At 56.5% G+C, this 14,008-nt stretch overlaps 1 protein-coding gene across 1 annotated transcript in view; it reads left to right on the top strand.

Annotated features, from left to right (window-relative positions):
• Positions 1 to 1,345: 1,345 nt before the first annotated feature.
• Positions 1,346 to 14,008, top strand: part of LOC119092547 (zinc finger protein 628) — a 27,755-nt gene continuing 15,092 nt past the window's right edge. The window contains exon 1 of the mRNA XM_037215505.1: positions 1,346 to 1,586. Within this exon, the coding sequence (XP_037071400.1) occupies positions 1,346 to 1,586 (241 nt within the window). The remainder of the gene's footprint in view (positions 1,587 to 14,008) is intronic.

The following is a 14,008-nucleotide window of genomic DNA, read 5'->3' as shown; positions in this document are numbered from 1 at the left end:
GCTAGATGCACCAAATTTACAGCATATGTTGACCTGTACGTGAACTCATTTCGGTCAAAGTTTAAGATTCCTAGGTCATGGCCTTAGAGTCAAATAAGGTCAAACAAAGTCAAAGTCCAGGTTGGTCTCTTAAGTACCCCAAGAACCTAGATACTGTTTCTAAACAAAAGGTCACAACCTCCTTTAAGGTCAGTGACCTGGTTTAACCTTTGAAGGTCATGGTGACCAAAATCATACAAGACTGCTCTAAGTTTTGTATTTGAATAAGCGTCAAAGTTTACGCTAGACAGTGTACTCCTAAAACCAAATGTTGACCTGGATCATTTCAGATCAATGACCTTTTCGGACCGCTAAGAAGTCCATGGAAGGTGTAGAATGCGGTTCCTGCTATCAATAGATACAAAATGAGCACCAAAAACTATCCCATACAGCAAGTCGTAGAATAATAAAACAGGTTGTTTTTGACCTTAGTCTGACCTTCATGCCTGACCTTAGGTCAAAATTATTTGCTCATTCAATTGTTGTGTTGTCTAAGAAAGCATTTCAGAGATATATGGCTTCGTCTAACACTCCGTTGTTGCATCAAGTTGAACGATTCCCCAGAAATTGACTTCGCTAAAACCATGACCTGATTTTGACCTGCCACAGGTCAGCGACCTTACAAGGTGCATCTAAATTGTTTGCACCAAACGATCCGGTATTTAATTGTCCACAACTATGCAAAATTTGGCGCCGCTACGCCGCGCCGTCCGGAAACCATCCTGGAAAAACCTTCGGGGATCAACTTGACCCTAACCCCACCCAAGCGCGTGTTAATAGTCAAAATACTGACCCCGTCCTTGAAGAAGCTATGGGTCTAGTTTCTACGCACGAAATACAAACTAGGAATTGGAATAGACAACAGAAGCTCATGTAGCCCTACCAGGCCGGCGGAATTCGTTTAGGATGCTCTGTGGCAAAGTTATCACAGCCTTATGCGACTATGCAATCAGCACGGTTGGCGGGCCATGAACGGAGTCCAGCACCGCTTGTCCCTGCAGATCTGCCCATGTTGGCCGATAGCGAACTTGCAATGCCAGCGGCTCCGCCGCGCCGCGCACGTGCAACCTGCTGAGAATTTTTACACTGCATTGCAACGGCGGGCACCGCTCAGTCTGCGCATGCGCAGTCTTCCCTGGACCAGGCGGACTCCGAACGCCCGCGGCTACGCCCGCCCGCCGCAGAAGCGGCGCCCGCGCGACTGCCGCAGTTCGGTGCGCGAGACGCTGGGGAGTCCTGCGCGCGGCGGGCGGCCGGCCGGCGGATGCTGCTGCTGCTGCTGCGTGACGATCGCTGAAAGTGCACGATGCCCAAGACATTCCGGTTGCGAGAGCAACTGAGCAGCAACTATGATACGCTGCTCGGTGACCTGAAGGCGCAGGACGAGGGTGTCCTGCACAGGAAGTATGTGGGAGAGGACGATGGAGACTCGGAGGACGAGGACGACCTCTATGACGACTTCAAAGCGCCGGTGCAGCTGCCACAGCGGGAACCGCTGGATCTCAAGTGCAGGCCGGCGGAAAAAAAGAAATCAGCATCGGCACCAGGTGAGCCGCCACGAGCCTTAGCCGTTGATTGCAGGCCGCCGGAGCTGACCTTCTATTTTCCAAGTTCATTTGAGCTGCCACCAGGGGCTCACGCAAGTGGTGCCATGGCCCATCTTAGAATCCATGTGGGTATTTCTCGAGTGAGAACAGTTGCGTGGTCCTGCAAAATTGATAGCTCCCAGAAGCATAATGGATCCAGGTTGAAGATGCCTCAGACGCGCGAAAATGAGCAAAAATGGTTTTGGCATGTGCAATTTCGACTCAGATTCGAGAACATAACGAAAGTTTGGGAAGGGTTTCCATAAGACAACGTATGGAGCTTATCCCACCTTGGGATTCCGGATAGGACACCCAATCTACGTCGTCAAACGTTATAAATCCCCATTCCGCCTCTAGTTTTACTGTGGCCTAACTGACTTGTTTCTCGAGAATTTGATTCCTGCTCCGTCCGTACAGGGCTCGGTCTCCATCTTTGTATAAATTTTCCGGCGGAGTTAGGTCGAAGACACTCTGCCCGGCGTCTTCTGTTGTGGTTTGGAGCGTCGCATATGAATCCACGCTCCAGCATCACCCCGCAGCCGTGCGCGGTATTCATTCCACAAATTCTAACAAAATCCGACCATCCTTTGGTTGGAAGCTGGATTTTGTGTTATCTGCACGATGCCCTGTAGTAAGTTGCACTGAACGGAATGCGCCGAAAGTGCAAGGATCGAGAAGAACACGCCTGCGCACACTGCAAGCACACAAACAGGAGCGTAACCGAACCTTCGTGACAGCAGGCATCCGGGCTGGTCTGACAGGAGTGCAGTTTGGTCGTCTTCGCAGGGGGGATGTCCACGCGGGTGATGTCTATGCGCACGCGGCGGGTGTGGGTGCCAAACCTGATGATTGAAACCGAACCAAACGGTCTCATGCACGTCCTGATCACCGACAGAAAACCTCATGTTACTGGGCAGAGGCGAAACATTCCCAAAAAAGGTTGTTTGATGCAGTGCCGTGTGGGGCTAATTCTTTACAACGCCGTAGATCCAATGTCTTACTTTTTGGGGTGACCGCGATGTAGCTGTATATCCAGAAAGTACAATCGTTTTAATGGGAGAAAACCGAGCATCACATGTATTTTCCTCGTGCTGCTAGCTTTCATGTTGGGTGTTCAGTACGACACTCTACCGTTGCGGTTCGAATATGATGGAAAGATTTGAATGAATGAAAATGAGTGTTAGAAGGCCAACTTTCGAACAATCTCTCATTTCTCATTCAGAGTCTGAAAACACGATGTGTCGCATGGAGCTTGTCCAGTTGACAAGATCATGGTGCGACTAGTACTGGTTTGGGCGATCTGGGACCAAGGACAGATTTCTTGCGTTTTAACTGGTGTGAGTATCGAGGACCATGGGCTTTATCACTACAGAAATGTTCATGGGTCCATTTCTCTTTTGGTGCCACTTTATGTGATCAAAGCACGAAAAGTAGTCCAGTCAGCCTTAACGTTCCTGAGGTCCGGCCGTTATAGGGTTCACACCCACCGACACCAGGTATGGTTGCGCTTATGGTGGCAACCGTGACCTTTGTATGTGAATTTTTCAAGAAGGTTTGTAAGCTGTCGGGCTGGCATTAGGTAGAGCGAAGTGTCGGCATTCAACCCTCCCGCGCCATCCATCCTGTCTTCAAGAAATGCCTTATCATTGACAGCTCTTTCCATGGGAGTCCTATTAAGTCGATGTCTGTCTGAAAACAGGTTATGCTTGTTGGGTGTTGAGAACAAATATTTCCGAATCATGGATCGCGAGAACGAATACCACAGTGAATGTGTTTACGTATGCACCAATGACCCCATCAGGTCATTCTGTGGCAGTGTCTGACCATGAATACCACGCACTAGCAGATGTCAGTGATTAGCGAAGAGAGCTGAGAAGCAGCTTATAGAAGCGTTTGAACCTTCTGTCTTTCGTGGGGTGTTATGACAAACTTGTGTAATCATTCCATCATGGTCGCACGCATGGACTTTATGGTGTCCACAAACCGTGAATGTCCACAGAGCGATGCCAGAAATATGGTGTACCTGTTTGATAAATTTCGCAAGCAATGCGAAGCAAGAAAGAGCGTCAAATTGTGTACAAGCTAATCCAACAAGAACACATTGTTTTTCACGAGAGGTGGATGCTGGGGCAACGAATTACCAAAAAGTGAGAACCTGCCAACGTACACAGACCAGTCATCTCGCACCTCAGAACACCGCTGTCACCTAAGAGTGAAAACCCACCTACACAGGCCACTCCTCTCGCACATCAGAACGCCACTGCCGCCTAAGGGTAAGAGCCTCCCGACCCACGCAGACCAGTCCTCTCAGATCTCAAAACACCACTGCCGCCGAAGCGGAGGAACCTACCGACCTACACAGACCAGTCCTCTCACATCTCAAAACACCACTGCCGCCGAAGCATAAGAACCTACCGACCTACGCAGACCAGTCCTCTCACATCTCAAAACACCACTGCCGCCGAAGCGTAAGAACCTACCGACCTACGCAGACCAGTCCTCTCACAGGTCAAAACACCGCTGCCTCCCAATTGGCGTCATGTCAGGAGCAGTAAAAAAGTAGTCGTGGCAACTTATACCCTCTGTAGCGACCATTGGGTTAGGCAGTTGGTAGCTGTGGCTACGGTGAGTAGACTTCCACGATGACTCCGGTTGCGGGGTTGTATTGAGCGTATGGCCTATAACTTCTGCACATCGCTCGATACACAGCTCTCGCCTATCAGTGACAGCGAGCTGACCAAATGGTGTTTCTGTTTCGAACTCACAACCGTGACTTGTGGAAGCGGCACCGCGGTGTGCTTGGTTTTCAATGATCGGTTTTTGTCTTGCGTTTTTCGAAGTTTTCAAGGGCAAATTAGGAGTTTTAGCGCTCAAGTCGAAGGCAGAATACAAGATTGATGGGAAATAACATCATCTATTATGTAAATATGTAACCAATGCATCTGGACAGCTAAGAAAAATACAACATGACGCTCGTGACGTAACTCGCTGGTGTCGTTGTGTATGTAGGAAAGAATAAATGCAAACTTAAGTTCTACACCACTTTTATGTCATCCCGTTCCGTATTCAGCATACATTTGTTAGTGCAAGGTTTTACCTGCTGCGGTACTGAACTCGCCTCGCAATCCAGAACCCTCAGCCTGTTGGCAGGCCGCTCTCTCCTTCGACGTTTTGAGGTAGTGTGCTACGTCACTGTTGCGCTTTAAATACAGTGTAAACAAAGCCGCAGTTACACATAGTAATCATACCCCACTCTCTAATAAAGTAGTAAGCATGTGGTATTTTCATTGAAAGTTAACGTTCCGTGCTGAAGACTGTAACACAGATTTTATACAACTTGATACGTATTTGGTACCAGCAAAGCGGCAACACCTATTGTGGTTGTCGGTGATGACCGAAATGCGTAGAGGTCTCTGTTCTCGCTATGCTCTGGCCGTCCGAGCCCGTCCAGAGAAGCGAGTTTGCCGTTGTTTGAAGTGTGGCGCGTGGGCTGCTATGTCTAAAGGTAGGCAGGGTGGTCGGCAGGCGGAGGACATAATGTGCTGGTGAGCGGGGTATGTCTGAGAGCGGGGTGAAGTCCACAGAAGGCATTTTGGGGCTGGTGGGATAAGCTCCCGTGGTCTGGCGGACCGCGGCGTCTCTCTTCCAGTGGTGGCGAGTGACGTGCCGTGCGGTCTTGCTGGTTCGGGACGGGATGGTTGTCATCTCTGGTTACTGACTGAGGTCACTTTGTTTCTAGTCCGAATGGGAACCTTTTGGTTGGATAGATATCCGGGATCAGCGCCCCCTCAAGCGGTGTCTGTTGTGTCAGCCCTGACAAACCATCCCATCATGGCATTACGAGTCAACAGCAGAAGTGGGTGGCGAATGCGTCCCGTGTCGTAATGTTCGGCGCGGTCCGTCCTGTCCCATGCCATCTGATCTTAAGGCAAATGCTGCCGACGGTCGCAGGCCATCCCAGTCAGGGGGCAAACAGTGAGTGTCTACAGTGAGTCAAACCCGCTCCGCCAACGGTGGGTGAATCGGAAAGCAGGGGCGCCGACCAGCTGTCGGCACGGATCTTCCTTGCCTTCCACTTATTTCCATTGTGAAGGCTTAGTCCTGAGGCCAGAAACAAAAAGAAGCCCGGAAAGATTTAGGGTTGGAACGATACAATAAAACACACTATATCATAGTCTCGATTCAGCATGTTGGGGCTTCATGCATACATGAGAAGATTGCACAACTCAACGATAGGCATGATTAACTTTCATTTACACGGGTGTCAAGCGTCTGCATTATAATAATTACCCAGGCACGCTTTCCGTTTCATTTCTGCCGCCTGCACCGCCCCTGACATGCAAACTGAATCACTAGGTTCCGTTACCGGCACAAGGGTGTAGATTAGTGCTGACTTAATCCGATCACCAGGGCACGGCGCATTCGCCGCAGCGCAGCGCGTACGTGTACACCGAATCCGATGCTCCCGTTCCATTGGAGCGATAGCGGACCGGATTCCAGGGCGGGCGTCTGGCCGGCTGCACAGCTGCAGCCCCCGTAGCACGTACGCTGTGCCCGGTCAGCGTTTGCCAAGGCCACAGCGGCTTGCGGCGCGCGCGGCGCGCTCGCTGCTAATGGCTCAGCCGCGCGCCGCCCCACGTGCCCGCCATGCTCAGGGCTGGATCCTGCGGCGCCACCGCAGCGTCGCGTGACGGCGCGCCCCGGTCCGACCAGCGGGCCCCTTCTGACCCAGGCGACCCATTTCTCCAGGCCAAAGGGGTCGCTGTATCAGCGGGTGTCCCGGTGTGCCTCCCCTCGCGCGACGGCCGCGTGCCTGGCCTGCTGACGAGGGGCGGAGGGGAGGGGAGAGACCGGAGGGGAGGGTGACGCTGGGGTTAGCGGAACGGCCCAGCTGACGCCCGGGCAGGGGAGCACGCACAAGGCAATAACAACCCCCGCCCGCCGACCTTTGCCTGGTCGCCGCCCGGGAGCCCAGCAGTGACCGATAGTGGCCCTGACCCTGGACTACGGCCGGCGCGAAATGGTCCGCTGCTCACAAGACGCCCCTGTACAGGTCTGGGCGTGCCCTCTATAGGGTGGACTTCGTGAAATACCTGTCAGAATAGATGGGAGGGGCGCGGCAATATCAAGGAGGTTTTCTTAAATGGCCCGTTAACCCTCATCGGATCCCTTTGCGACGCAAGACACTGCCTCCAATGTCTGCAGTTTTACAGGTCGAACGATGGACACATGGGACAGCCGGTCCGCTGTCGGCAGTGCTACTGCTCAGCTCATCGTACCTCCGACGGCCATGCACACTGATGGTCGCATCTGTTGTGGGCTGTGGGCCGCTGTGGACAGCGCCTTTGCCGCCCACAGCGTCCGAGTGGGACCCATAGGTCTGCACTGGCGAGACGTAGCCCAGGCTCGCTGGGCGCCGGCTAATCATTTGTTATTGTCGGATGCCGTGGGACGGCTCGTCCGCGCGGCCGACTGGCGATACCATCGTCCCGCAGCGCCGCCTCCATAAACAGACGGCCCGGTCCGGTCCGGTCCGGTCCGGCCCGGCCCGGCCCGGCCCGGCCGGCGGCCACTTTCGTTGGCGGCTTGGCGCTGCGGGAGATCGGGACGGGACGACGGGACAGCGGGACGACGGGACGGCGGGACGACGGATGGCGGGGCGACGGGACGATGGGACGACGGGGTGCGGTGGTTCGCGGCGCGAGCAGCGGACTGATTCTGACTGCTGCAGCGCGGGGAGTGAGTGGCAGAACGTTCGAATGGTCTGATTTTGAAGGAAAGTCAAGTGGCACCACCGCCTCTCCACACCTGGACACGCCTCTGCGGAGGAATGCCCACCGCGCGATCACGGCGAGAGGTCGATGTGCAGCCCAGCTCGGTGCCGCCCTTGTTTTCGCCTCGTCCCTGCCCGGCTCTGCCGCGACTCGCCGTCGCCCCCGCCTCACACGGCGTGCTGTTTAAGGAACTTCGTATAAGCGGCGTCGTCTCCTCGTTGCACCTCATTCCCTGCGACAAGATATAGTCGAGAGGCTAATTCGCGCCCTCAGACCTGCTCAGTGCGGGACAAAACGACGCTGCTCAGTCCGGGACAGAGCGACGCTGCGACTGATCTGCTCGGTGCGGGGCAGAGCAACACTGCGACAACCTGCTCAGTCCGGGACAGGGCGGCGCTGCGACTGACCTGCTCAGTGCGGGGCAGAGCAACGCTGCGACAGACCGGCTTCATGCAGGACAGGGAGACGCTGCGACTGACCTGCTGGGTGCGGGGCAGAGCAACGCTGCGACAGACCGGCCTAATGCAGGACAGGGCGGCGCTGCGACTGACCTGCTCAGTGCGGGGCAGAGCAACGCTGCGACAGACCGGCTTCATGCAGGACGGGGCGGCGCTGCGACTGACCTGCTGGGTGCCCCGTGGTCTTTCCGTTACAATTTCAAAGTATACATTTGTATAGGTCGTGCGCCAGTGCGTGTGCTTTTATTCCATTTTACGGGCCCATCCCCAAGCTCGGGCGCTTTCCCGACCTGAGTGCCCTTTCTGAGCTTATGATAGCTGTCCCTGAGTCCACGTTTGATGTCTCCCGATCGATCAAGATACCTTTCCGGACTCGAGACGACCACTTTCGGAGCCTAAGATGGGCTTTGGTCTGGACCGAGATGGGCCCACAGCGCTGACTGGTTGACACAATCAACGAATTACTTTCTAATATCCGAGGGCGCATTATGAGCTGCCTGAAATTATGGGTGAGGGTAAAAGGCTAGTTTTGCGTTAATCCCAAAAGATGAGGGGGGGGACTTCGCTCCTCCCAGGAGACACCCCGCCCTCGCCCCTGCCCGCGCACCGGGCCGAGTCCGGGCGGCGTGCGTCGGCTCGGACGTGCGCCGCGCACAGCTGCGTGTTCAAAAGGGCAGCGCGTCAAGACCCGTGCTGCAGCATCCAATTGTCTCATTAGTGTGTCAGGTTCTGTGTGCCAGGGTTGCGGCTGCAGGCTGCTACCTCAGGGCATGGCCTCACCGTCTCCGGGGACGGGAGCTCGTGAGGCGTGCTGGTCGATTCCTGACGCAGACCGGTTTGAGATGTGACGGTGTCCACCGCAGCTTGACCTCTCATGCCCGGACGGTTCGCACACCCCGACAGGCGGCTCCCACGCGGCGCTGGCCGCTCCCACGCGGAGCAGCCATTCTGCATGCGTGTTTTTCGCGCCTGGAAGACTTTCGTTTTACAGGCAAACGAGTTATCAGATTTTATCCTGCATCACGCTTACATGGCTTTCGAATTTGCTCATGACCGTGGATTACGCGCGGCGGACTGTTGCTGGGGGGTAAGAAATGATCGCATGTCTGAAAGTCGGATGAAACTGCTGGTGCCCTCACCTCTACTGTTGCATCAAATGCTTTCAGGCAGCCAATGAGACGGTTAACAACTCCGTCGTGAGGCCGGCGGTGCTATGCTGAGACGCTGAACTCGCTGCTCGGCGCCCGCTCGGACAGACGTCCGATCCCATCCCGATCAGCGCCCAGGTATCAGCACCGATCCCATCCCGATCAGCGCCCAGGTATCAGCACCGATCCCATCCCGATGGGCGCCCAGGTATCAGCACCGATCCCATCCCGATGAGCGCCCAGGTATCAGCACCTATCCCATCCCGATGAGCGCCCAGGTATCAGCAGAAAACATAACATCAGATGCAAACGTTGCTGTGGATCGGACGCCGTTATAGTTTTACGGAGTTGTTACAACGATGTATTAGTATCACGCATAGACTGATTGTTCAGACTGCGGTCCTCGTATGGTGTATTAGTATGCACCCTGTGTACATGATAACACAGCAGGCGGGGGCGATAGCCCGGACAATTATTCCATCCGTAACATGCGGCGTGTGCTGATGTTTGGTGCCGGGATCGTGGTGCACTGCCCACCTCTTGGCAGGTCCGCCACGTGTCATTAGCGCATGCGTGAGTGGATCACTACATCGACGGCAATGATCAGGACCGAGCGTGTGCTTTTGATTCGAGGATAGTACTTGGGCGGGTGGCCGTGATGAAGTGGCCGTTTTAGGTTGCACGGGTCTCCATCCTGTGTTTGCACACGTGTGTGGTGTTGGCTGTGGTCTTTTGCTGGCGGGAGCTGCTCGGTAACCCCAGCCTCCTGTTCGCCGGACGGCCCGGCGGAAATCCGCCCCGGCCGGCAGTTCCCGGCCGTGACGCTGTGTGCACGTTATCGCCACCAACGCCCGACCGCCGCTAGCCGGAGGTGACCCAGTTCCGTTGGGATGCGTGCGCATAGTTGGGTCATCTCTCGTCGTGAGTCTGGCTCGTCGTGTTCGATCTTTACCGCACTGAATATACGCTTCAGACTATGTGCCGCTACTCACTGCTCCTTTAGCTTCTCACTACGTGGTGTTTGACCTTAGCGCCCAAGATAAAGCTAAAAACGTTGTAGTCTTATTTTAATTTGTTCGTCAGATATGTCGATTACACCGACCGTTTCAGCGGGCAGTGCCTGTTCAGCATATGAGTTCTGTTGCCATCCATCAGCAGTTCAATAATCCCCATCAATGGCGAGGCACACGGTGATTCGTACTGGTGACCCGCAGTCGCCGCGTTTTCACCGATAGGGCACCTTAATGGGTCGCCACTTAAGGACACTTTAGGCAACTTAATTGGTTATGCCGTCACAAGACGATGTTTTTCTTTTCTTTATCGCCATGATATAACACCGCAAAATAACGTGTTTGAGCTGAGCTGATAGGCCTTTGTCGCACAGCCTTCCTTGGCCTGTGCCCCATGAATCCACTATATTCGCCGGAGAGGAGACGTCATCACTGCGCGCCAACGAAACGGAAAGGCCAGGCCTGCAGCTGGGCAGGCGCGGCTGCAACGCAGGCCCAGTCGCATCGTCACAGACGCAACACCAGCTGCATCCTCGCTGACTGCGCGGCTGCCTGGTACCAGTCCCCAGCCTTCCGCTAATCGTCGGCCTTGTGCCAGCTGCTCTGTGCTCGTCTGCCCCCACTCTGCCCCGCTCTGCCGCGGCCGAGCCCCGGTCCGTGTCGGCGCATGTCGCCGCGACGGCGGCACGGCCGGCGGGCGCCGCCAGCCGGGTTCAGGGCCGCCGCCGCCCCGCGGCCGCCGCGAAAGCGGATACCGAAGCGGCTGCTAACGGTGCGCCCCTCCCCGGCGAGTAGACTGCACCTGTCGCCCGCACGGCGGCGCCGGCAGCCGCTCCGGCCGCTAACCCGGCCGGCCCAGCAGTGAGACGGCCGAGGAGAGCGGGGAGGGGCGCCGGTGGCCCGGCCCAGGCCGGCGGCCGCCGGTTTTTGCGGTGCGCCTGCAGCGCCGGCGCCGGCCGGCCTCGGGCTGCACGGCACGGCCCGTCTCCGCGCCGATCGGGCGGCGATAGCCGCGGCGGCGGCCTGCACGGCGCACCGAGGCCGCGCCGTGCCGGTGCCGCCGCCGCCGCCGCCGCCGCCGCCACTGTCGCCGGGCGCGCTGCGCGCTCGTCGCCGCCGCCGCGGCGTGGGACGTTCCGCGCCGCGTGACGCGCCGGCGCCGGAACTGCGGCTGGCTGGCCGGAGGCTGGCGGCGGCCGGCCGGTGTCGTCCCGGGCCGGACCCGAGCACCCCGACTAACCGCTGTGGCGTCAGTCCGGCGCCATGCGGCGATACGGCAGGCCGCTGCAGAGGCTGCGTGGGGCCCGATGTGCTCACGGATCTGGGGCGTCTGAGTGCACTGACAAGCACTGCTTGTTGCCGTTGAAGCGATTTATCAGCATCATGCATTTTATGTTCAGACCAAAGCATGTTCGTTTGCCGTTTTGCATCGTGCTGACCGCTAAAGAGGTCACTGTATTGTTCCGGGTCACGCACTACTCAGAATGTTGCATCACACCACCATTATAGAGGATTCGGCCTTCCAAACATTACCAGTCACCATTGTTATGTTTTACGAGACAAAAATTCCGCTTGTGCAGGCATGTTTTCAGCCCCGCAGGCACACAACAATGAAAACATTGCCGCTTTTGCCATGTTTTGTTCAGTGGACCTCCCTGTACCACGCCGGTCCGCTGTGCTACCATAACTGGGGCACTGCCGTGAGTGCTACCGTATTCGGGAGCACCGCCAACCATTCGCTACAGGCTCAAGGCTCAAGTAAAAGGCTCGGCAAATGTACACGCTAGCCATCAAAGGGCGTGACCCTGGATTCGAAAAAGCTTCTGCAAGCAGACAATAAGTAATCAATGTTGATGAAATTTAACGTAAAAGCATGTCACAACTGTTAACAGCATCATTTCACTTCCATTTCGGTGGCGGTGACAAGTTTGCTGGCTGCCAGATGCGTAGGAGCTTGTGCGACTCAACCAACTGGTCACACATCTGTGGGGCGAGGCTGCAGCTCTACCGACGGCCACCGGCGTGTATCTCATGCGCCCAAAGCAGGGCCAGGCCTCCTGAAATATTCTGAATGAGGCGTCGTTATCGAAAGAACGTGCTTAACGCTGAAATACCGTTTATGACACAAACCGCCTGGTCGCGGCCTCGTGAAGAGGATGGATACAACCATGCTGAACTTTGTCGAGGAGAACATGTGTTGGATGGTGTCGTGGAAAGGTTTGCGGGACAAATCGTCCGCCGTGCCTTCCCGCTTTCTCCCCGCGTGCTCGCGACGCCCCGTTAATCACCAACAGGTCACATGTGCCAGCCATGATAGGCCCAAATGCCCTCTGGTGGGGGCCCCGGCCGCACAAAACCCGAACAGGGTCCCTGTGCGTGTTATGTCTTGGCGGATGAACCTAGGTGTGTGGAGCTCTTACCCACTCTCACCGTTACCCACTCTCACCGTTACCCATTCTCACCGTTACCCACTCTCTTGCATTCTGCAGCCCTGAAATGATCAAGGACTGCCCGCCAGCGCTCTAATCCATACAACGAAGCAACCAACCTGGAAACCATTTCGTAACCTAGCTACACCATTCTTAATGTGACTTTAAGATGTTACGGAATAATTTCAGAAAACTAGCTTTACATTCCGAAGTGTAATCTACAGACCCCGAGAGGCGAGACTCCTTTCAAAGATAAACTGCGGCCAGTGGCAGCTGGCCATGTGCGACCAGGTTGCAGGGAACATAACCACATAATCCGTCTTGTGCAAACATGTCGACCTTGTTCGGTGCGCCCACTGTTCACACGGGACGCTATCTGCAACATTTACCATGATCTGGACCCGTGTTCTGTGTCTGTGTCTGAGACAAGGAAAGCCAGGTATAATATAGCCAGTACAGCCAGTGTCTGAAAAACACCAAAAGCAGCCAAGCATCGACTGATACCTTGGTCGTATCGTCTCAGCAAGCCGCCACCGCATGCAGTCACGTGACCGGCTGCTAGACGGCGCCGCCGCCGTCTCGGTGCTCTCCGCCACTTCCCTTGTTTACCGGCACTGCCGGTCGGCTGCAGCAGCTGCGGGCGCCGCCGTTCCAGTGGGCGTCGCCTGGCGCGTGCAGAGAGGCGACCTTGTGGCGGCGGCCGGCCGGTCCGGTCCCGGCCGCCTCTCTGCTGGTGCTGGCTCAGGGGGCCGGCCCGGTCTGCCTCTCTGCTGGTGCTGGCTCAGGGGGCCGGCCCGGTCTGCCTCTCTGCTGGTGCTGGCTCAGGAGGCCGGCCTGGTCTGTCTCTCTGCTGGTGCTGGCTCAGAAGGCCGGCCCGCTCTGCCTCCGCTGGCGCTGCCTCAGGAGGCCGGCCCGGTCTGCCTCTCTGCTGGTGCTGGCTCAGGAGGCCGGCCCGGTCTGCCTCTCCGCTGGTGCTGGCTCAGGGGGTTGGTCCAGTCTGCCTCTCAACGGGTGCTCCGACAGTCTGGGCGCGGCTAGTGGGCTGAGATAGCCTTGCCTTGTTCTCCGCAGAATATGTTACAAGCGATGCACTTCTGTGCGGGAAGTTAAACTGCTAGTTACTGCGCCAGTCGGGAATGCAACATTTACAGCCCTGTGCCGACTATTCACGGACAGACTGCATATTCATGGGACGACTGCACCATTGGCAGGTCTGCTCATCTCCAGAGGCCTTCCACGTCAGCTTTTGACTGTCCGCACCATTAGCAGCGCGGCTGTGTCGCTTGCAGTCCTGCTGCACCGTTCATAGACCAGTTGCGCTATTCAGCGGCGGGCGTAGTAGTCGCACGGCGACTGAGTCATACACTTTTCAACCGCGCCATTCAAATGCGCGGGCGGACCGTATGTTTGGTGTGCAGGCCGGCTTCAGCACTCACGTGCCGAGCGCAGCGGTCACGGCCCGCGGGCGGCCCCGCCGGCGAGCTGCGGCAGCTGATGTAACGCTCGCCAGCAGTACGGCGCGGCGGCGGTGGGCGCGGCCGGCCTCTGGCGGGAGCGCCCCCCA

The sequence above is a fragment of the Pollicipes pollicipes genome, unplaced genomic scaffold (genome assembly GCF_011947565.3).
Source record: "Pollicipes pollicipes isolate AB1234 unplaced genomic scaffold, Ppol_2.1 Scaffold_3447;HRSCAF=4054_pilon_pilon_pilon, whole genome shotgun sequence".
NCBI classification, from domain to species: domain Eukaryota; kingdom Metazoa; phylum Arthropoda; class Thecostraca; order Pollicipedomorpha; family Pollicipedidae; genus Pollicipes; species Pollicipes pollicipes.
This window is presented reverse-complemented; position numbering and strand designations above follow the sequence as displayed.